The sequence below is a fragment of the Monodelphis domestica genome, chromosome 3, assembly GCF_027887165.1.
Source record: "Monodelphis domestica isolate mMonDom1 chromosome 3, mMonDom1.pri, whole genome shotgun sequence".
In the NCBI taxonomy this organism is placed as follows: domain Eukaryota; kingdom Metazoa; phylum Chordata; class Mammalia; order Didelphimorphia; family Didelphidae; genus Monodelphis; species Monodelphis domestica.
The window spans coordinates 127,329,427-127,355,035 of NC_077229.1; the positions used below are offsets into that span (position 1 = coordinate 127,329,427).

General features: G+C 34.9%; 1 protein-coding gene across 2 annotated transcripts in view; it reads left to right on the forward strand.

Annotated features, from left to right (window-relative positions):
• The window catches only part of ADCY8 (adenylate cyclase 8), a 382,696-nt gene that overhangs the window by 52,689 nt on the left and 304,398 nt on the right, over positions 1 to 25,609 (forward strand). For both annotated transcript variants that reach the window (XM_007488342.3, XM_007488343.3), the window contains exon 2: positions 21,411 to 21,560. In XM_007488342.3, coding sequence (XP_007488404.1) covers positions 21,411 to 21,560 — 150 coding nt within the window. The remainder of the gene's footprint in view (positions 1 to 21,410; positions 21,561 to 25,609) is intronic.

A 25,609-nucleotide genomic window follows, 5' to 3' on the forward strand; every position in this document is an offset into this window, starting at 1 on the left:
TGATCCCTGATGATGATAGGATTCAAAGATTACATGTATCATCTCTCACTATTAGAATGTGAACAGTTTGTCTTTTTTTTTAGTACCTTTGTTTTATTAATTTTTTTATATTTCTCTTAAGTCATTTTAAACTGCAGCTTTTCTATGCAGCTCTGGGCTTTTCTTCAGAAATTATTTGAAGCCTTCTATTTCAGTAAAAAACAAACAAACCATTTTTCCTTCTCTAAGATTATACTTAGTATGATTGGTTATTTTATTCTTGATCATGAGCCTAAATTCTTTGTTGTCTTGGAATATTGTGTTCTAATTTCTCCTTTTCTTTATAATGATGAGTGTGAAATGAGGTATGATCATGATTGTGTTACATTAGTACATGAATTCTCTTTCTGGTTGCTTGAAATATTTTTCTTCTTTGACTCTGAAGCTCTGAATTTTGACAATAGTGTTCCTGGGAGCCTACATTTGGAATTATTATCAGAAATTAACACTGTATCCTTTATACACCCTCTTTTTTCTCTATTTCTAAGAGGTCTCAGCAGTTTTCTTTTAAGATTCCTTGAAATAGAATGTATAGGATCTTTTTTTATCATTTTTTCAGTTAGTTCAATGATTTTAAATATTTTTTCTTCAATTTGTTTTCCATTTCAATTGTCTGTGCTATGAGATACTTTGCATTTTCTTCTTTTTTCAGTCTAGACTTTGTTTTAATATTTCTTGTTGTCTCATGGAGTTATGGCTTCTATTAGGTTGCTCTTGTCATAAGGTTTTGTAGCCATTGTTAATTCTATTTCTTTTTTTTCTTCCACAGTTCTTGTTTCTTTTCTATTTTCCCTCTAGCACTCTCATTTTATTTACATATTTTTTAACATTTTAAAACACTTTTTTTCATCTCTTCTAGGAACCCTAGTTCCATTTGAGCATAGGATATTTTTTTGAGACTTTGCTTATCAACATTTTAGAGTTATTCTTTTCTGCATATATGTCTTGAACATCTCAGTCACCATAATGTTTATTTTTTTTTTGGAGTGAGATTCTTTTATTGTTTGTTCTTCCAGACTCCTTTCAGAGTGTGGACTTTATATTAGAAATGGTCTCTACACATTTCCAAAAGGAAGGCCTATACTGGTCCTGCTTCTAATTTCTTGGGAAAGTGAGTGTTATATTATAGTGACAACTGGACCTGTAAGCCTTTAGTGCTCCCAAAGTAGCCTGATCTAGGACAAAGTCTCATCACTGTCACCCTGGTCTGAGATTTCCAAGTTTCTGATCTGGGAAGAAGACTGAGAAACAGTAGATTGCTTCTGGAGACAGCCACTGTCAGTCATCTGGGAAATTCTGCAGGTTCAGAGTGACAAAACTGTATACATCCTTTGAGTCTGTGTTTTCTGCCCTTGTTATTCCTCTGCAAGCTTCAGTCTGGGCTAGAAATTTCAGCTAAGACCATACTGTCCTCCTGGAGTTAGAGCCATACAGCTGCTGCTTGCTTCTGAACTTGCTCTTCCTGGTAAAAAGTCCAGGGGCCCAATGGCCTCTGGCCATTCCTCATCCCATAAATAAAGGGACACAGGTCTTCTCAGGCTGCCCTGAGTTTTTAACTTGGAACTGAGTAGTGGAAGATGTGGTTGCCATTTGGGACATATTTATGCAGCTTATTCAGGTTTAGGCCTTTCAGTACTAGATCTAAGCACCCTTCTTGCACTAGTACATAACCTTACTCTGATAGAATGCTACAAAGAGCCTGCTCCTAGTCAGAATCAGTCCCCAGGGTATACAAACCTCTCAATCTGACTCCTTTTGCTGACACAGATTGGGAAAAAAAAAAGACTCTCTCTGACTTTTTCTTGGATTTCTCCATCAGGATTGTGAAGATGGGATATAGTGGCACATTTTTTTTAGTTCTGTTTGTAGACTTATTTTTTTTTTTTAATTTGTTGGTGGAGGGGGGCAGCAGTTTGAGGTAGAAAGCGTTTGTCCTACTTCTTGCTACTCTGACATTTTAGTTCATCTTGGTCTGTTAATTGTTCAAGACATTCCTCCCTTCATTTATATATTTAGGTAACATGACATGGTGGATAGACAATTGGTCTTGTAATTAGGAAGATCTGGCTTCAAGTTCTGACCAAAACATACTGGCTGTATGACATGGGGCAAATGACTCAATCCCCCAGTACCTCATTTTCAGAGGAATTATTTCTCTACCTAAGAGAATGGAGTTTCCCCAATGTACACTCCTTACCCTGATGAAATCATGTATCCACCACCCACCCAAATTTATCCTCTATCACACAGCATGACTTCATGCATAATTCATTTCATTTTGTTTGGGGGCCACCTATATCCCTGTGATTTATCAAATGGGAAATTCAGGAAATTTCACCCATGACATACACTGAGAAATTTGCTGAACTTACTGGCCCCAAGCTTTTCCCCTTGGCATGGAGATTCATGTAATTACCTTTCTTGTTCAAGTTCCAAGCTCAAAAGAGCCAAGTGAGGGTCATTTCTATGCACTCTGGAGAAAATAAGCATCCTGGGGTGAGAAAATCAAAGAGGAATTTCAGATTTAGTGGGATGAAGGAATAAATATATTCAGTGGCAAGGACATGGAGAGATTAAAAGGAGGCAGAAAGAAGGGAAAGAGAACTTTGAGAAATTATAAGGTGTAGTGCTTTTTCATTCAAAATGCCAGACTAGCTCTGGAAGGTGGGAGGGAAAAAGAGAAGGAGACATTTTGGATCATATAAAACTTTGGAAAACTTATATGGAAATTTGTTATTAAAATGAAATTTTTTTTTAATTCCAGATAAATAAATATTTTTAAATGTCAGATAAATAAATAATAATTTTTAAAATGCCAGCCTGGATAAATAAAAAAAAAGTCAGAATTAAGGTTACCAGAAAAAGTATTGACAGTCTTAGTTATGTAGATGATGATGATGCCACTCTGATTGCAGAAAGTGAAGAATTAAGGAGCCTCTTGATGAGGATTAAAGAGGAGAATATAAAAACTGGCTTGAAGATTAACATGAAAAAACCTGAAATCTTGGGAACTGGTCCCATTACTTCCTGGCAAATGGAGGGAGGAGAAATGAAAGCAATGTCAGATTTTATATTCTTACATTCAAAGATCACTGAAGACAGCAGTTGCAGCCATGGCATTAAAAGATATTTGCTCCTTGAAAGGAAAGCTATGGCAAATCTATACAACATAGTAAAAAGCAGAAACATCACTGCCAACAAAGGTCTGTATAATCAAAGCTGTTTTTTCCAGTAGCAATGCATGGCTATGATAGTTGGACTATAATGAAAGCCAAACCTCACAGACTTGATGCTTCTATATTATGGTGCTGGAGAAGATTCATAAAAAAAAAAACAACAAAAACCTCACCTCTCATCTTAGAATCAGTACTGTGTATTGGTTCTAAGACAGAAGAGCAGTAAGGGACAGGCTTTGGAAGTTAAATTATTTGTCCAGGGTCACACAACTAGGAAACCCCTCTGTAGTCCTGGCTCTCCATCCTAGCTGCCCTCTGGAGACTTTTGAGAAACCCTAAATCAGCAAGGAGATCAAATAAGCCAATACTTAAAGAAATTAATTCAGACTCTTCAGTGGGAGGCCAAACACTGAAGCCGAAAGTACTTTGAACACATGAGAAAACAGTACTGACTGGTAAAGGACCTACTTTTAGGAAAGATGGAAGGCAAAAGGAGAAGGAGATGGCATAGGATGAGCTAGATAGACAGTGCTGTGGAAGCAACGAACATGAGCTTGGACAGACTTCAGGAAATAGTAGAGGATGGAAGGACCTGGAGTGCCATGGTCCTTGGGTTCACATAGAGTTGCACATGATTGAAGAATTCAATAAGAGATGCTGTTAAAGCAAAGTTTTGAGGAATAATATTACACTGTACCACTCACAGGCTCTTCCTGCTCCACAAACATGAGTAAAAGACAGGAACTTGTGATATCTCGTAGGGAATGCCTGATAAGATGTATTCTCTTTGACAGATCCATTATTGATCTTTCTTTCACTGACAACATTTGAAACCTGTCCACATCTTGTCATCATATTGGCTTCTCTCTCATGCTTTTAAGTGAATGCCTTTAGGCAATACTTGGCACCTTCTGTGTTCTTTTCCATCCTGTCATTACAGAATCAGAAAACACTTACCCAGGATCTATGGGTATTCTATTTTTATCTGTTTCACTATTTACCAAAGAATCTGTTATCTGGGGATCAATATGCTAGTGATGAGTCTCTTCTACAATGAGCTATTGGTCAACAATTGGCAGACAGTGTGTTACTAGGAGATTACTGGGAACTTTTACAGCTTAGTAGGATTTACTGTTGTTTGTATTCAGCCATCATAGTCTTCAAGACCCTCAGAATCACCTTTATACCAAGGTGAGGCATCAAAGTAAGATGATTGTGGAGGACAAGATAAATGGATGAGAAGCAAAGAATACCTGGATCAGTTGAATGAAGGAGATCATTTGAAGCTGTATTCATCACTCATAAACAAAAGAACCCTCAAGGGTTTATTGTATACAGAACATGGTGCTGTAGATACTAGGGGATTTTCTTTTTTTAATCTTAACTAAGGAACAATATGATTTCTGCCTTCATAGAGTTTAGAGTATAGTTGGGAAGGCTTCAAGGCAGATAAGATTTTTTTTTAAATATTATTTTATTTGGTCATTTCCAAGCATTATTCTTTGGAGACAAAGATCATTTTCAACCCCCCCCCCCATCCTATAGCCAATGCCCGATTCCACTGGGTATCACAAGTGTTCTTGATTCAAACCCATTTCCATGTTGTTGGTGTTTGCACCAGTGATTTAGAGTCTCTCCTCAGTCATATCCCCTAAACCCCTGTAATCTAGCAGTTGGTTTTCCTCAGTGTTTTTACTTCCACAGTTTGTCCTCTGCTTGTGGATAATGTTTTTTCTCCTAGATCCCTGCAGATTGTTCAGGGACATTGCATTGTGTCAGTCTCTGAGTACAATGATTTTCTGGTTCTGCTCCTTTCGCTCTGCATCATTTCCTGGAGGTTGTTCCAGACTCCATGGAATTCCTCCACTTTATTATTCCTTTTAGCACAATAGTATTCCATCACCAACATATACCACAATTTGTTCAGCCATTCTCCAATTGAAGTGCATCCCCTCATTTTCCAATTTTTGGCCACCACAAAGAGCGCAGCTATGAATATTCTTGTACAGTCTTTTTCCTTATTATCTCTTTGGGGTACAAGCCCAGCAGTGCTATGGCTGGATCAAAGGGTAGACATTCTTTTATCGCCCTTTGTGCATAGTTCCAAATTTCCCTCCAGAATGGTTGGATCAGTTCACAACTCCATCAGCAATGAATGTCCCTACTTTGCTGCATCCCCTCCAGGCAGATAAGATTTCATCTGATTCTTTAAGAATGAGTATAAAGCATTATATAGAGGAATAATGATCATTCTGAGAAATAAAGAATGAAATAAAAGGTGAGTGAGAAATTGAAACCAGAACAGATTTTTTTATCATATTTAATAACAATGGTAATGGTGGTGGTGATTATTGTGGTAATAGTGGTGATTTTTCCAATGAATCACATGTAAAATTATTATTATATACATAAATGTGTATATATACATATATTAATTATTTATAATGAACACACCTATACTTAACAGTATAGATCTTGCATTTTTCCTAATACTCATAGAATATAAATTCTTTGAGAGTAGGGTCATATTTTGTACAAGATATATGTAATCTTGTTTGTAGATAGTTGTTTTCAAGTTTTCTCTTCTGTTAAAATGTGAACTTCTTGAGAGTATAAACTGTTTTTTGTCTTTCTCTGTATACTGATCTCTCAGCTCTGTGACTGACAAATAGTAGGTGCTTAATAAATGCTTATTGACTGACTGTTGGTGATAGTGACAGCAGTGTCCTCATAGCTAGTAGCCCACATTTATACAGTACTTCATAATTTGCCATTCACCATGTAAAATAAGTAGTGACTTTTTTTTTTAATTTCAAAGAAGAGGAAATTGAGGCATTGAGAAATTAAATTAGTTTCCCCAAATTACACAGATGCTAAGTATAAAAGCTAGGATGGAGAAATAGGTCTTCTCCCTCCAAGTGCAATGTTCTTTCTACTATACCATGCAGCCTGGAGTATGGTAGGGGGAAGGGTGTGAGGGAGCATGAATTAAAGCTGGAAAAGTAGGTTGGAGCCAGATTGTGGAAATTCCTGAGTGCCAAGCAAATGGGAAACCACTGATGTGACATTGTTTATATCCTTGTTTGTTTACTCTGTTATCATTATCAACTAATGGTAAGTAGCTCACTAACTATTCACTTATGGATTAAATATCCTGAATTTTTAGATAAATATGACAGCATAAATAGAAACAAAAGTCATTAATAATCCTGTATTAATTTTGTTTCCTGTACATTTTTTTCACGGTTTTCTTCTTTTGGTTTATTTGATATTATTTCCTCCTCTTTAAAATCTAAGCAATTTGAATTTACCAAGTGATAAGAAACATGAATGATGTGAAAAGATCAATTTCTCCAGGAAAAGAGAATCCACTATTTCAACAAAATTCAATGGCAACCATCCATCGTAAGGTTACCATCTGGCCATGGCATATAGCCAAGTTTTTCTGTGGAAATGATGACAAGTCTTTTGGAAGCCATCATCTTTGGCATTTAGCACAGAGCACTGAGGACTATTAAACACGGTAAAGTGTTTCACTGGTCCAGTTTGATGATGATGATGATGATGATGATGGTGGTGGTGGTGGTGAAGATGGTAATTATGATGGTGGCTGTGATGGCAATAATACATTTCTAAAACATTTTACCTTAACCAAGAAATTCAATTTGTTTTTCATACTGGTGGATGAAAAATTAATTTGAGCACTGTTGACATTTTGACCTCTATTTTTTTAAACCCTTACTTTCCATATTTGAATCATTACTGTGTATTGGTTCCAAGGCAGAAGAGTGGTAAGGGCTAGGCAATGGGGGTTAAGTGGCTTGCCCAGGATCCCACAGCTAGGAAGTATCTGAGGTCAGATTTGAACACAGGACCTTCCATCTCTGGGCTTGATGCTCAGTCCAATGAGCCACTGGGCTGCCCCTTTGACCACTATTTTTAAAGTGCTTCTATCAAGAAAATGTAAGCCCCTTGAAGTCAGGGGCTGCCTCTTGTTTTCTTTGAATCTTCAGCATACAGTATGATTCTTTCAAAATAGTAAGTACTTAACAAATGTTTGTTGAAATTAACTGAATTCCTAGCTCTATGTTAAGCCCTAGAAATAGAAACGAAAAATAAAATATGACCCTGCCTTCAAGAAGTTTACATTCTACTGGAGCTGAGGAGAATGCAAGATATATGAAGATAAGTATAAATGTGACAATAAGTGGATAATGAGATGATGCCAACAGCTGGAAGATTAGGAAAGTCTTCAGGAATTTATATATGATCTAAGCCTTGAAAGAAGCCAGAGAATTGGAGGTAGTGATGAAAATGAAATGCATTTCAGTTTTAGGGAACAATCTGTGAAAGGGCACAGGGGTGGAATTTGAGGAACATCAATTAGGTTAATTAGGTTGTAACTTACACCTCCTGGAAAGATGCAAGAGGCAAGGAATACAGAGAGAACTGAGCATGGGCATGGAGATGCCCCACTATAATCCTTTTGTTAGGACACTGAAGCTGATCACTTCACTTCTGGAGTTCTTATCTACAGGAAGTTAGGCTGGTAGAATGGATATTGAACTAAGTCCAATATCCATACAGTGAACCCACAGGAGTGGGGAATGGGTGGTAGCAATTATGTTGTCCACAGAGAGGTTAGAATAGAGCAGATCATATACCCCTGTGATTCTAAGTGGCAAAATTTGGTGCATAGATCAGAACTTCACTTCCAGCCTCAGCAAGATGAGTGGTCTCAGTGTTGGTTGGCTGATTTTTAAAGGACAGTGATATGTCACATATAGAAATAACTATAATTTGGTTTTGCTTAGTCATTTTTCAGCCATGTCTGACTCTTGATGACCTCAGGATTTTCTTAGTAAAGAAATATCCTGGACTGGCTTGCCACTTACTTTTATATCTCATTTTATAGATGAAGAAACTGAAGAAAATAGGGTTATATGACTGGCCCAAGGTCACACAGCTAGTAAGTGTTAAATCTGAGGTCTGATTTGAACTCAGGGAGATAAGTCATATAGCTATTAAGTGTCTGAGACAGAATTTGTACTCGGGTCTTCCTGACTCCAGGACTGGCACTCTTATCCACTAAGCCAGTTAGCTGCCACCAAATAACTATAATTAATATAAATATATTAATATATATTAATATATATAAAATATATATATAAATAATGGATTAGATAAGATAATAAAAGAGAAATATAAATACAGTGATATTTGAAGTTTGAGGTGGGAAAATATTATTTGTTACTGAGATCAAAGAAAATAGTTCTTTGGAGATGGGAAAAATAAGTCACTCTTTTCCACAAAATAATTCATCAAATTTTCTTTGATAGCCATTATCATTTCTAGACTTTATCTTCTCCGGACTAGATGTTTCTAGTTCTTGCAATTGATTTTTGGAAACACTTGTTTCCAATTCTTTAACTATCATCCTTAAGTCTGTGGATGAACTTAAAATTCTCAATATATCTTATAAAAATGACAGTTTCCTGTTTTTCATTTAATTTTGACTTCAAAAGTTTCCTTTTTACAAACATTTTTCAATTTTGTATAATCAAAATAATCCATTTTATCTCCTGTGGGTGCAACTACTTATTATTTGTTAATAATGACTTCCCCTATCCCTAAATCTGACAGGTAATTTCTTTCAAGGTCCCCTAACCTGTTTATATCACCCTTTATGTATACATCATATACTCATTTTGAGCTTATTTTGATATATTATATAGAATTTTGGTGTGTAGCTAGTTTCTTCCAGACTCCTTTCCAGTTTTCCCAATAGTTGTTTGTTTTTTTCAGACAATGAGTTTGTACTCCAGTATCTGGAATTTCAAGAGTTATCAAGCACTAGGACTAGGCTGTTGTGCTCATTTGCTTCTGTACATATTTTTTTTATACCCTTACCTTCTGTCTTGTTTGGCTCCAACAAAGAAGAGTGATAAGGGCTAGGCAATGGGGATTAGGTGACTTGCACAGGGTCACATAACTGGGAAGTGTCTGAGGCCAGATTTGAACCTAGGACCTCCTGTCTCTAGGTCTGGCTCTCAATCCACTGAGCTACCCAGCTGCCTCCTGCTTCAGTATGTTTAATACTTAATATATTCCATTGATCAACCTTTGCCTTATTCAATATTAAATTGTTTTGATGATTACTACTTTGTTTGAGATCGGGTACTGCTAGACTGCCTTCACTTTTATTTATTGATTCCCATGATATTCCCTTTTGTTCTTTTAGATAAATTTTGTTAATATTTTTTTCTAGCTCTGTAACCTAGGTATTTGGTAGTTTGATTGTCATGGTGTAAATGAGTAATTAAATTTTTTTTATTATATTGGTTGAGAATGTCCATAAGGAAATAACATTTTTCCAATTATTTAGATCTTTTTTTGTGTAAAGAACATATTTTGTTATTATATTTGCATGGTTCCGATGTGTCTTGGCACATAGACTTCCAAATGCATGATTCTGTCTTTAGACATTCTACATGGAATTTCTCTCTTGTTTTTAGTTGTTGTTTTTTTTTGTACTATATAGAAATATTGATGGTGTATGTGTGTTTATTTTATATCTTGCAACTTTGCTAAAGTTGTAAACTATTTCATCTAGTTCTTTAGGTGACTAGAATTCTCTAAGTATACTATTACATCATCTGTCAAAAGTAATTGCCTTGTTTTCTCATTGGCTATGTTTATTCAATTTATTTTTTATTCTCATGCGATTGCTAGTATTTCTAGTGCAGTATTACATAATAATGGTGATAATGAACATTCTTGCTTCACCTCTGATTGAAATGGAAAGGCTTCTAGTTTATCACCATTACAGATAAAGCTCATTCTTAGTTTTAGATGGGTGCTGTTTATTATTTTTTTAAAAGTTCCAGTTATTCCTGTATTTTTAATAGAAATGGATATTGTATTTTGTTGAAAGCTTTTTCTGCATTTGTTGATGTCATCATATGACTTGTTTTTGTTATTGGTCATGATATATGAGCTTTGTGGCACATTAGTGTAATCTCCTTCCCAATATGTTATATAAAATTTTTATATCAATGTTCAGTAGGGAAACTTTTCTATAGTTTTCTTACCCTGTTTTTACTCTCCTTGATTTAGATCTCAAAACCACATTTGAGTCATAGAAGGAATTTGATAGGATTTATTTATTGTTTTCAAATAGTTTACATTATACTTGTATTAATCTTTAAATATTTGGTAGAATTTGCTGGCATATCCAACTCAAATCAATTATTAATATGTCCCTAGAATTCAGTTCTTAAGAGAATCTATCCCATTCCTCTTGAGCTGTTTCCTTTATATATATATAATCTAAGATTTCCACTATTCAATAAACACCACTATCCCAAAATGCCTGATAAACTTTTGCATCCTGTGATTTGTCACTCAAGAGACTCAGGGTGTTGGCGAGCTTCAAGCTACAGGGCATTGAAATCCTGAATTAGGAAAACAAGTTATAACCCATTTCCCTACATAGACATGAGACAATTATAGAATGAAATAGCCAGCTGTCCTAGAAAAAGATGAACTTGGGAAAAATAAACATTCAAATTATTGAAGTAGTTAGTGCATGAAGCAGTGAAACTGAGCCTAGAGGGAAAGTAAAGGCAATAACAGATCCAAGAGGTGGAGGTAATTAACCAAGTCCTGAATCTCCTCCGAGGGAATGAATTGATTCCCCTTAATATTGCCTCATAATTAGATCTATCATTATTTATACTTTGTTAACAAAGCAGAGATTCCCCTAAGGACCGACAAGGATGACTGATGATACTTTGAAGGGTAAGGACTTCAATGTGACTTTGATAGAGCAGTTAGACCAACTTTTTTATCCTTCAAGAACAAAATTTCTTTCCTTAAATTCATAGAGGATAATGGGATTTAGAATAAGAAAGATCAAGAGAGAAAACATAGTGTATCAAGTGAATGTTGGATTTGCAGTCAGAGGACTTGGTTTGAAATCTTGCATGACCTTGGGCAAGTTACTTAACTTGTTTTCTCAAATAAAGGGATTAGATTGGATGACTTCCAAAGTTCCATCTAGCTTTAAAATGTAAGATCTAATCCTAGCCCTTCAACCTTACAGATGAGAAAACTGATCCCCTGGAGGAAAAGTTTGGAAATAGCAGATTCTGAATTCAAACACAAGTGTTCAGATTTTAAACAGAGGATCCATTCCAATGTACCAATGTTGCTTGAGAACTAAGTCACTTAACCAAATTCTGTGGCGAGAATCAGATGTATTACCCCTGATTTACTAGACTTACACTCTTAATGCTTGGCTACAGACCTCATTGCATTCTGATGGCTAAATTTGTTGTTGTTGTTGTTGTTGTTGGGATGTTGCCATCAATTTCATTGTCCTGAATTTCATGTAAAAAGTTCTTAGCTCATCAAAATTTTTCTGTGATCTATTAATTCACTAAATGCAGTGTGGTGTGGTAAATAGTGATAGAATTGGAAATAATGAAGAACTGGATTTATATTCTCTGACACATTCTATGTATCTCTGAATACATTTCTTTTTTAAAATTTGCTTGTTTATTACATTAAAGTTCCCAGATATGTACTTCTCTGTCTTTTCCCTCTCTTCACTAAAAACAGCATCATTTGATAAAATAAAATAAGCATATAGAAAACTATGTCTCCCTTTTATCCTATTTATCTTTCTTTAGAGGGGGATGTGCACAAGTTTTTATCAATTTTTCTGTTTCTGTATATAATAGTTGTCTTGATTCTTTTCATTTCACTCTTGATAATTTCATGTAGTTTTTCCCTACATATTTTTTTAATTAACCTAATCATCATGCCTTATGGTGTTATAGTATTCTATCACAATCATTTGCCACAATTTGTTTAGTTATTCTCCAACTGATGGACATCCCTTCAATTTCCAGTTCTTTGCCACCATAAAGAGAGCTGCTCTAATTATTGTAGAATGTAGAGGGTCTTTAACGTTTGGCTTGACCACCTTAGGAAATAAACCTAATGGTGGTATTGCTGGGTCAAAAGGTATGCAGTTTTAGAATTCTTTATGCAGAATTCCACATTGCTCTCCAAAGTTCACAGATCTATCAATATTGTATGTGTCCTCATTTTTTCTAAATGCCCTCCAACAGTTATCATTTTGCTCTTTTATAAATTTAGCCAATCTGATAGGTGAAATATAGTCCTGAGTAATCTTCTTAATCTCTTTAATTCTTATTTTACTCATCTGTAAAATGAAGAGAATATTATCTACAGCTTCATAAGTTTATTATAAGGAATAAATGAGATAATCCTTAGAAGTCTAATTTAAAACTGTAAAACACAAAAATGCTAGTTATTATTACTGTGCAAAAACTCAATGAAACAGGAACCAGGGGAGCTGGAATGTAATTCTGGGTCTGCCACTAATGAGCACTATGATCTCCTTGTTCCTCTGGACCTCAGTTTCCACCTGTAAAATGAAATGGAGTTGGACCAGATGGTGTCCTCAGTTTTCAAATTGTATATGCTATGTTTCTAAATACCAAAGAGTGTTCTGTTTTCAGAGGCCCCATACCATTTTAAAAATTAGCATCCTATTTATCTGAGAGCAGGCATACTGGTAGAGCAGGACAAATGCTGAGTAAATTGTAGTGTTGAGCCTAGATTATGCCACTGTGGGATTCTCTCTAACAGAGAAAGAATAAAAAATTCATAGCTTGTCATTTGTGCAGAAATAAAGCTGAAAGCAAATAAACACATTGCAGGCAAGTTTTTAGCAAAAGACAGAAGCCCCTTTTCCACAGGTCAAACAATGTAACATTTGTTACTGATTGGTGTCACTTTTCCCATTCTATAGTATTGACTGTGAGCCAAAAAAATAACCAGAAGCTAATGATGTCTCCTTAACCTTTCTTCCATCTGGCTTGTTCTCTTTTGAATGTTTCAAAGACTCCATCATCTTTGGTCCTCCTTTTCTCCCTTGTTAATAATGTACTATACATCATATTTGAAAATGATGCTAATGTCCTACCCTCAACAATAGATAATGAAGTTTGTCCTTCTAGCCATCATTTGAGGAAAGCATAATGGCTAAAGCCACAGCCATTAGATCCTATTCTATATATTTTCCCCCTGGAATCTCATTTAACTTACACCATTTATACTGCTCTTTTCCAAGTTCAGAAGAGACTAGCTGTTAGCCTAAGCTGTTAATAAGGACATTCGTTAATCTCTGGTTGTTGTTGTTGTTTAATCCTGGCAATTTTTGTATTGATAAGCATGGACTTCTCCCTGCTTAGCAGGGTTTATATTACTAACTCATTTCTCCTTGACTTGCCTCCATCATGGAACCCACTAAACAACTACAATTACCTTAAAAGGCCATTTGGGCTAGGTTAGATTTGAATTAATGTTTTTTTCCTAATTACCTAGGTAAGTTTGTCTTCATAGAAATAACTTATTTAGCATTTTAAGTTTTATGAAGTAAATGCATCAAGATTATCCTATGAGGTAAATAACATTATTTATACATATATATTTTTAATGAGGCACTAAAATCTAAACAAGTGAAGCAATTTACTCTACATTTTACAAAATTGGATTTGAACACGGTCTTCCCAACTTCAAGTCTAAAATAATTTCCATGACTGCATACTGCCTCTTGACTGGATGTTTCATCTGTGATAACTCTTAACTTCTTAAAAGCATGGCTTTAAGTTCTGATAGATTTTAAAATGGAGAGATCTGAGTTCAAATTCCATGTTAGATACTATGTGACTCCAGGAAAGTCATTCAACTTTTCTGACTCAATTTTCTCTTTTGTAAAATGTGGATAAAATCACTATTTCAAAAAAGTTATAGATTTCAAGTGAGATAATAGATGTAAAGCAATTTGCATACCTTTAAACACTAGATAAATTTTAGATGTTGACTTTATAGGTCACACAGGGTGGCTAGTTGATGCAGTGGATAGAATATTGGACCAGTATCAAAAAGGCCTGAATTCAAATCCAATCACAGATACTTAGTAGCTTTGTTACCCTGGGCAAGTGACTTAACTCTGCCTCAGTTTTCTCATCTCTAAAAATGAGCTGGAGAAGAAATGGCAAATCACTCCAGTATCTTTCTCAAGAAAATTCCAAATGGGATCATAGAGTCAGACACAACTGAAAGACAAACAGACAACAACAATATGCTCCATAACAATCAGGAAAGGTTTTGAATGTGGACCTTAATGATAGAATGTGTGACTGTCAATTAAGAAGCAGTTTAGCTCTATTTGTAGAATATTCTTATGAGGAGAGTCTCATGAGGGTGATGATGTTTTGGGCCAAAATAACTCATGAAACCATTTACTAAAGTGTGGAGGAACTGTGATCTACATCAATGAAATCACCAAGATCTCCAAGAATTGGCATCCATTTGTTCCACTCTATGAGATACTTTCAAGTCTTTACTTTCACAGAGCAGTTTTTTTTCTTCTGGTTCTTCTCTTAAAGACATTTCTTCCTTGCGATTCTTAAGTTCCATTGGATTCAGTCTGCAGTTTACTATTTTTTTAACCTAAATTTCCTAAATCTTTCTTGACTTAGGGGTTCTGTCTTATATCCCTTTTTATAGCCTATAGGAATTTGCATATATTAGTACTTTACCAATCAATACATGTTTCATGAGTGAGCTTGAATGGTTTCAGTAGGCAGTTAAGTAGATTCAGAAATCTTCTCCAATCTTACTTTTTTTTTTCCTTTTCAAACTTTATATATTCTCTGTCTCTGGTTTTATCTGTGCATATATATATATACATATATGTATGTGTGTACATATATGTATATATATATGTACTAGGTATACACGCATATGTGCCTTTTTGTATTTGGATATATATAACATGTTTGTGTGTCCATTGTATTGCCTAAATTTTATCTAAAGTTCACCATTTTAAAACCAAATCCTTTAACTTCATCAAATTTTATCTTCTTTCAGATCTATGGAGAAAGGAAGAATTTAAAACCAAGCAAGAGACAGAGAACATTATAAGATACAAAATGAATAATTTTCATTATATTAAATTAAACAGGTTTTATACAAATAAAACCAATGTGACCAAAATTAAAAGAGAAACAACAAACTGGGGAAAAATTTGTATAACAAATTTCTTTGACAAAGATCTAATTTCTCAAATTTTTAAAGAACTAAGTCAAATTTATAAGAAATCAAATCACTCTCCAGTTGAAAAATGGTCAAGGGATAGGAATAGGCAGTTTTCAGATTAAGAAATCAAAACTATCAATAATCATATGAAAAAATGTTCTAAATCCTCTTGGTTACAGAAATGCAAATCAAAATAACTCTGAGATACCACTTATACCCAACAGAATGGCCAATACTACAGTAAAGGAAAATAATATATGTTGGAGGGGATGTGGCAAAATTGGGCCACTAATGCATTGCTGGTGAAGTTGTGAATTGATTCAATTATTCTGGAAGGCAATTTGGAATTATGCCCAAAGATCTTTAAAAGAATGCATGACCTTTGATCCAGCAATACCACTACTTGGTTTGTATCCCAAAGTGATAAAAAAAAAATGGGAAAACATCTGTTTATACAAAAATATTTTTAGCTGTGCTTTTTGTGGTGACAAAAAATTGGAAAATGAGAGCATATCCCTGAATTGGTGAATGAATGAACAAATTGTGATATATGATGGTGATGGAATACTATTATGTTAAAAGGAATGATGAATCAATGGATTTCTATGAGAAATGGAAAGAACATACATGAACAGATGAGGAGTGAAATAAGGCGAACCAGGAGAACATTGTATACAGTAACTGAAACTTTGTGGGATTATCAAATGTCTTTGCTACAAATAGCAACGCAATGATCCAGGACAATTCTGAGGAACTTATGAGAAAGAATGCTATTGATATCTAGGAAAGACCTATGGGAGTAGAAATCTAGAAGAAAACATATGGTTCATCACTTGTTTATATGAGTATGTGATTTGGGGATTGGGTTTTGAAAGATTACTTTAGTATAAAAATGAATAATAAGAAAATATGAATAATGGAAACATGCAAAAAATTTAAATTAAATTTAAAATAAAAAAAAAAGTTAAAGAATTGAAGGAAAAAAAACACCTTCTCCCAGCTATTCTGTCTCTGGTGGCAGTGAGATAGCTTATATTCTAAATTGGAAATTTCTTTTCCAAAAAATTTGTAATTATACTTTTATATCATTTATAATCCCTCTCTTTCTCCTCTTCTATTTCCCAAAGAATTTCTCCTTATAATCAAAATTAAAAAAAAAAGAGGGAGATGAAAAAAGAATTAGAGATGTCTTTTATCTTTCATTTGGGGCCAACTTTGTTCTTCATGATTTTGCAGTATTCAATTTTTTTGATTTGTTGTACTTTCTATTTATATGACTATAATCATTGTGTATAACATTTTCCTGGCTCTGCTTGCTTCATCTTGCATCACTTCACAAAATTCTTTCCATGAATCTCTGTATTTATCATGTTCATTGTTTCTTATAACACAGTAATATTCCATTACATTAATTTACCACAGTTTGTTTATATCTTATCGAATCAACAGACATCTACTTTGTTTCCAATTCTTTTCTACTACAAAAGGCAGTTCTATAACAATCTTAGTGTGTAGTAAGCCTTTCTTTTGCAGTGACTTTGTTCAGATATATACCTCACAATAGAACCAATATATTTAAGTAAATGGAAATTTTCATAATTTGCTTTGAATAATTCAAAATTACAAATTACTTTCCAGAATGATTGTACCAATTCCCAGATCTACCAACAATTGAGCCTTTCTATAATTTTTCTAACATGGATTATTCCTGGTCTTTGTCTTTAATGCTCATTCCCTGAATATTGATTAGTTTATGTCAGTATAACTTTGTGCATCTCTGACTCAGTTAAACCCAATTTATTCATGAATCAAAAGACATCTCTAGTAATGACATTTTTGTCCTTTTTGACGATGAAGAACAATAATGAACCAATACAAATATAAGCAAAAAGAAGACAATCCTTACCCTTTGGAGTTTATTTTCTAAAGAAGGACAGCACATATAGGGGAGCTGGAAAGAGGACAGGTACCCATCAGGGGCAGCCAGGTGGCAAAGTATAAAGAGTGCCAGATCTGGAGTCAAGAAGATTCACCTTCATGAGTTCAAATCTGTCCTCAGCTAGGTGACTTTGGGCAAATCACTTAATGCTGTTTGCCTCTGTTTCCTCATCTGTTAAATGAGCTAGACAAGGAATGGCAAACCACTCAAATATCTTTTCTAAGAAAATCCCAAATGGGGTCACAAAGAGTCAGACAAAACTAAACAGCTGAGCAGAGTAAAAACTAAGAGAGGGCCTGCGAAACTATAAAGTTTTCAAGTCTTGGCACAGTACCTGGCATGGAGAAGGTACTTAATAAATTGACCTTCAAGCATTAGCCTGTGTGGAGATGCTCACTACCTAGAAGTTTGTCACCAGGTGGTAAATATTTGGGGTCTTAGAAAGACAAGAACATTTTTCTTGGACAGAGAGAGGTCATGATCTGAGCTTATGGAAAGGGAGCACTTAGTGATGAAATCTTTTAAATTACTGAAGCACCAATCAGCACTATCTCATAATATTCCGTTCCACTCTGTCAACTATACACACACTCAGCAATGAATTTCTCTCCCTGAATATATAGGATCAAAGATTTAGACCTGGAAGGGGCCTCAGAGCCCATCTAGTATAATCCTCTCATTTTACAGGTAAGAAGATTGAGGCTCAGGAACATTATGTGACTTTCCGATAGTTTCACAGGTAGGAAGCATCAAGGCAAGTTTAGAGGGTTCTAATTCATGTCAGTATTCTTTCTAGTGTACCATGTCAGCTTTTTACCATATAGAAACATTTGACTGAAAAACATGGAAAATGACCTGTGAAATGTGGCTTACCTCCTGTATTTAATAAATAACTTTATCCAGTTTTTTCCAGATTAAAGTACATAGAATAATAGGATACAAGCTAGAAAACACCTTAGAAACCATCAGACCTAAACTTCTTAGTTCAAATTTGGAAAACTGAGGCAGAGAGGTTTAAGTGAATTGTTTAGGGTCACATAGGGTACAAGTGATTGACTACATTGACACATTGTCCCGACATGAAATAATGTTGTGTGTGTGTGTGTGTGTTTTTTTTAATAAAGCACAGTATAAAAGAATGAAGTCAAATTCCTCTACATCCCAAACAATACACAGTTTGGGTGCAGAGAGCCCAGAAATCTAGCCTATAGCTCCTGTCTTGTTTGGCCCTGCCAATTAGGAACTGATCTGACCACTAATGTATCCTTCAGGAAACGGGTGCCACCCAACTAGCAGAAGGATGCCTTAAGAATAGCAATGACTCTTGGTATAGATAGCATAATGGAGGCATGGAAGCTCTCTTAGTTTTCATGCTGTCCCTCCATTTTTTCAGATATCCTGTAAATAGCTTGTTTTTGTACATAGTTTTCATGTCATCTCCCCATTAGACTGAACTTGAGAAAAAGGACTGTCTTTGGTTTTTTGGTATCCGTATTGTTTAACAGTTTTTTGCACATAGTAGGCACTTAATGTTTATTGATTTACTGACTGACTAATAGACTGACTCTTGGGGAGACTTATTTCTCCTAGAGTCAAGGTAGGTTATAATTTTCCCTATATTGCCTATATCTATGAAGGATTTTCACCTTTGGTGGAAGCTTTTGGTGAGGGCACTAAACAGAGTAGAACTACTATAGTTCAAGATCTAAATAACCAAAGAGAATTTTTGAATTTAATGTTAGTGAATGAGTATTTATTAAGCACCTACCATGTGCCCAAGTTTAGGTGTCAGGAAATAAAAGTCATAAGGAACTTGACAAATAAACTCTAGAGAATCAGAGCAAAATATAATGGGAAGAGTACTAGACCTCAATTAAGCAGAGATTTAGGTTTGAATCCTGTCCTGACACTTAAAATTTATGTGACCTTGAACACAAATCTCAATTTACTTCTCTGTAAAATGGAGATCATAGCATTTTTACTACTTCCTTCATAGGACTGTTATGACAAATGTGCTTTATGAACCTTAAAATGTTAAAGATGTGTAAATTGTTATGCCACAAGAATAAAAAGCAGGATAGAGTAATTAATAAATGGTGAATTGTGAATACTGTAAGTCAAGTGGCAATGGCAGAGGGTACTGTGGCATCAGGAAAAGGGCAGATGGGAGGTCACGATTAGCACCTAGGAGAGCAGCATGACAAAGTAGAAAGATTATGTCTCTGGAAGTTTGGGGAACTCAGTTCACTTCCTGGCTCTGCCTTTAAGTTGATGTGTGAATGTGGCCAAGTAACTATACTTTTTAAAGCCTCAGTTTTCTCATCTATAAAATGGAGATAATACTTATACTGCCTACCTCATAGGGTTATTGCTGAAGAAAGCTTTTGGAAGCTCAAAAAAAAAAAACATAGAAACAAGAGCTAATATAATTTCTTGAAAACCAACCAGGAATGGATAGGCTGGAAGCTCTTAGTAAGTAGTGGTAGCTAGATGGTACAGTGGATAGAGTACAAGGCATGGAGTCATGAAGACCCAAGTTTAAATCCTGCCTCAAACATTTACTATGTACCCCTAGGCAAATTGTTTAAATTCTTTTTGCCTTAGTTTCCTCATTTGTAAATTATAACAGGTTTATATAATAGGGATATATAATAAAAATATATACTATATATAATAGGATATACTAAGGACATAATAATAATACCTACCTCCCAAAGTTGTTGAGATAGTATTTGTAAAGTGCTTAGCACAGAGACTGATACATAGTAGGTGCTATACAAATGCAAATTATCATTTCTATCACTGGACTAATTTTTGCATCTAAATATCCAAACTGTGGAGGATGGAAAGATTGGAGAAGAGGTGAAAGGCAGAAAAGGAAACTCCGAATAAGTTTCTGACACTTGCTATGTAAATGGATAAATTGTCTAATCTCTCTGAACCTTAGTTTCTTCATTTGCAAAATGAATTTAAAATATCTGTAATATCCCAAATTATTGAATCCCAAATCCAATAATCACTTTAAAATTCAAAGGACCAAATATAAGCCTTATTACTGCTATTACGACTGTAGTTTACCACTACTACTACCAACACTACCACTACTACTGTTATTGTGGTTAAGGTGTTCTGACAGATCAGAAGAGAGAATAATTTCTAACTGTAATGAACAACTATATGAGTCTAGGACAGAGATGCCTTGGTAAGTGCTTGATAACTGGATTTCTGGAAAATATACATGTACATATATCTTGTACACTTGTTGTTTCATTATTTTTCAATCATGTTCTACTCTTTGTAACCCCATTTGGGAGTTTCTTCATAGAAATACTGGAGCAGTTTGTCATTTCCTTCTCTAGTTTATCTTACAGATGAGGTGGGAAAATTTGCCACCCACACAATATGTATGTACACATAAACACATGCACACATATACACGTAACCTGCATTATTAACATTTATCCCTCACTTTATGTCCAGAAAACTCAACAGCACTATAAATCAGCCCTTAATTTGTAGTATTTGCTGATTTCTCATGTAAAAATACTCACATTGAAAATTTGATAGTATATTCCCATAGGCACATGCCTATTTGGGTGTCATGTTTACAATTAGAGTTTACCAAATGTGTACATGACTACTCTGGATCCAATAAAGCATGATACAATATAATACTCAAATATAGAAATTAAAGGTCTTGAAGAACCGTAGGTTACATATGAATGAGTCATTTACAGCTTCAAGTAGTACTACTAAAGAACACTGGTCTAAGTATTGGACTGGGAGCAATCATTGTGAAACACTATAGAGGAAAGCTAAAAATAATTTTGAAGAGAGAGTAAATTAAATTTATTTTCAGGATCCATCCTGAGAGTGGGCCAGTTTTATTTTCATAGCTATATTAAAAAGTTTCTTGACATTGAGTTGCTACATTATATGTCTTTAAGGAATAAAAACTCTGTCTGTCTGTCTGTCTGTCTCTCGTTCTGTCTGTCTCTCCCTCTCTTCTCTTCTTCTCTCTGACTTTCTCTCTCCCCACCCCCATCCTTATTTCTCTCCTTTAAAATAAATGCTATTGAAGACATCTGACCAAGGTCATGTTTACTCCTCTATTTCAGATAGTGGCTCAGGTGGTCTTGTTCATGTGTATGAACACAGCAGGAATCTTCATTAGCTACCTGTCAGACAGAGCGCAACGTCAAGCTTTCCTGGAAACCCGAAGATGTGTGGAAGCAAGGTTGAGACTAGAAACGGAGAATCAGAGACAGGTACCAAATGGAAAACCATATATTAAAATTACGTTATTATTGTCTTTCTCTCCATTCTATGATTTTTTCCCAGCTTCCTTTGAAAACCAACCCTGACCTCAATAAGCAGCTTAAAGGCTTCCTTTTATCCTAAGAGTCTCTCTACCCTGACCCTTACTGATGGAATGTGTAAGCTCCTTGAGTTTAAGGACTGCTTTGATTTTGTCTTTGTCTTTGTTTTACTAAAACCAAGAACAGAACCTGAGACTTAACTAGATGTTTAGTAAATGTTAAATGATTAAAAGAAATGAATATGATTTCAGATTTTAAGTAGATCTATTGTTAATTAATTTTAGCTAACAAGTCTTCCTTCTATTATTCTCTCTTGTCTTCCATGCCCTACTAAAGGTTTGGTTTATTGAGTATAGAATGGTAGAGTTAGAGTAACCTTAGAACATGCAATCTTAGAGTTCTTAGAACAAAGTTAGATTAAATCCAGAGAGGTAAAGGAACTTACCCAATGGAATAAAGTTAGGACAAAACTGGGATTAGAAGCCAAGCCTTTGAATTTCTAGATCAATACTCATTCCAATGACTTTTGCTTTTGTATTTGTAAAAATAAGATAGAACAACCCTGTATTTTAGCGAGAAAAACCATGGCCTCTAATTGTGTTTAAAATGCAAGATATATATTCCTCTTCATACTATTTACCTTTTTCTTGGAGATTATAAACCAGTAACTGGTTCCCTATGTCATGTAAAAGTTGTTCTAATGTAGAAATCAAGGTCTTTAAAAGGTCAATGAGTACTTGGTCACACATTTGGTCTTCAGAAATCCATTCTGATTTTGAGAGGAGATGACTTTCCACCCCAGATTGGAGAAATGTTACTTTGTGAGTGACAAGGAAAATAATAGATTCATTGAAGTTCAATGACTAGCTAAATGGTATCTCTGTTGTGCAAACCCTAGCATTTCACTCAGGGTTTGATTTACCTCAGGAATATTTTTACTTTATGACCTTTCTTTTTTTCAGATTGTAGGATTGTGAAATCAAAGTTTTACATAGTTTTGATTTTGTAACAAAAACACCAAAATATAAAAATATCCTTCCTATCACAATGTTGCCATGTTTAAAATACTTCTAGAAAGAGTTTGAAAGGTTAAAGATGGAAGGTCAGAACTAAAAAACAAGGGAGTTGGACCCTAGAGTCAGGAAGAGTAACTGAATTCAAATTGACTTCACACACTATGTAATCCTCTGCAAGGGTCTAAACCTCTGACTCCTCAGTTTCCTTGTCTGTAAAATGTGTATTATAGCATTTACGTCTCAGAGTTAATGTGAGGCAAAAATGAGATTTTATTTTTAAAGTATTTTGCAAAACCCATTTTTATTTTTTACCTTTTTAAAGGGTAATATAAATGCTAGCTATTATTTTTATTTTTAATAAATAAATAAATAAGCTATTATTATTATTTTTAACATTGTTCTCATTATTTTTATTCAAAAATCATAGTTATTCAATTTTAAACCTGGAAGATCACTTAGAGATTGAACACTTTTACAAAATAGTACCCAGAGAGTATAAGAAATGGTACCAATCCTATTATGTTATAGTCACACTGCTTCTGTTTAGTTCTATGACTTATCTATGAATATTTCAACACCTCTACAAAAATATATTACTTCATTGGTATGATTGCTTCTTCTATACATGCTGTAGATAATTTAAATAGACGATAGAGATCATTTAAACAATGAAAAGAGAATTGCCTTTAGAATCAAAGGAGTAGAGTTCAAATCTCATCTTTGATGCTGACTACCTATGTGACCTTGCTCAAGTCTCTTAACTTCCCTGGGTCTCAGTTTCCTCATTAGAAAAAATGAGAAAATTGAAGTACTTGGACTTTGAGAATCCTTAGGTCTATATTTACATGATATAGTCTGAATGATACTGACTTCATTAGATATGAGGCTGGAAAAAAATATGAATCATCTGGTGTCCAGTCCTATAACGATGAGCCTTTCTGAACTTGGGTCATAGACTTTCCCTCAAATGAGATGGCAAACAGAAAATTTATCATATGCCCTCAAAGCTTTTACAGTTTGCTATAGGGCCTATGAGAACTTGGATTTGCTGAAAATAGCTTCTTAAAATCTACAATGATCTCCATGATGAAACAAATTTTAATAGGCAAATCTATGACTTGTTTTTTAAAGGCGTGGATCTTTGATTTTATCAGTACATGGATCTCACTATGGGAATTCCCAATGATTCAGATCAGCAAATCACTTATAATTTATGATTTTACAGAGCCTTTTGGAGCACTGAAAGTTTGGAGAATTGCTTATGATCATTAGCTAGTTTTGTGTTAGAGGCAAGACTTGAGCCTAGGTCTTACTGATTTATAATGTTTACTTTGACTATCCAGTACACTAAACGGTAAAATTCAACATTTATAGTTCTTCTAAATTTGATAATGTACAGGTATATCTTCCATATTATGATTGTCCCTATAATAATTTCAATATACTCCTGGTTGGCATGAAAAATTAAATGGGAATTGTAGGGGGTTTTGTGGACACTGCAGATGACACAAGAAAGTCAGCAAACAAGACAAAAAACGTTTAGAAACTCAGAAATGCATTAAACAGCCTAGGACAAAATTTTATAATATGGTACTGTAAACATCTCATAAAAGAAGAAGGGAAAATTCAGTCTTCTCTCATACAAAGGGAGGACCAAAATATTTTATGTGGGTTTTCCAGATCGCAGAGGTACTGTGCTCCTAACTCCCATACCGTGGAAAGGATACCTGTATTCTGATAGTTCAGGATATTCATGTTCTCATCAGATGATACTCTGTCTACCAGATTCTCTTCATTTCCCACCTGGATGCACTCCTTTGGATTATATGTACCATCCTGTAAGATCAAATCAGCCTTCCTACTCCCACTTCATCAGCACCCTTTTCCCCAGAGACTTCCCTGAATAGAGGATGGAGGGGAGAACTCCTCTCCAAATCTGCATTTAAGGAGGGCTCCCTCCTATGGCTGACCACTTCTTCATTTTCCATCCACTATACTCTTTTGCTGCTTAAATCTTTATACTTAGCACAATAGCTGGCAAATAGTAGGTGCTTAATAAATGTTTATTAACTGACTGGCAGTACAGATTGCTATCCATTCACGGCTTTCATAATGTGATATTTTTGTCAATATCCTTCCATAAATATTTCATAGAGGTGCCATCCAACATGCTGGAGGCCTCCTCAGAGCCTTTTAATATTTAATGGATAATATTTCAGCTTAAGATGGCTACTTGAACAGAGGCTGGCAGCCCAGCTCACACACATCTAATACAGCAAAAATCTTTTTCTTTAAATGGCATCAGCCAAAAATATAATAAAAATTCCGGTGAGAAACTACAACTGGTAAATTCATCTACCCTCCTCCAAAATGAACTAGAATTCTAGAGCCAGTGGAAAGGGGGACTCATCATAAAATGGAGTATCAGTGTAGGCAAACAAGAGAGAAGCCCTATAAGAATCTCCAGTTACCTATAGCCACCAAGAGGATGAACCAAGAGAGCCCACAGGAAAAAAGTCAGGATCTTCAGATACCCAGAGCATTCGTTTCAGAAACCACTATCAGAAGCAGTGAAGAGTATGGGTCCAGTGGTACTCAAACAGGGACGTCCTAGTCCATGGTTTCCAAAATTCCTTTCACTGTCATTTGAGGTGTCACAGAAGGCTCTGAAGGTTTGGAGCTCTGAATTGCAAAGATATAGGAGGGTGGAAAACCTATCAGAGATTTTACTTGGAAAGTAAGGTTTAGCACATGAAGCCAGGTGACATGGGTTAGGTACAAATTTCACCCAAAAATTCATCAAAAAGTAAAGTCTGGCCTTGACATAAAGATTCAGTTTAAGAACCAGGGTTAAAGATACAGTAGGACTTTGTTGTACATAAATTCAATGCACACAAATTGAGGTATATGGGATTAGAAGTAAAAACAAATAAAGGCAGAAAAAATACATAAAATAAAAATGTTTAATTACTTGCTAAATCT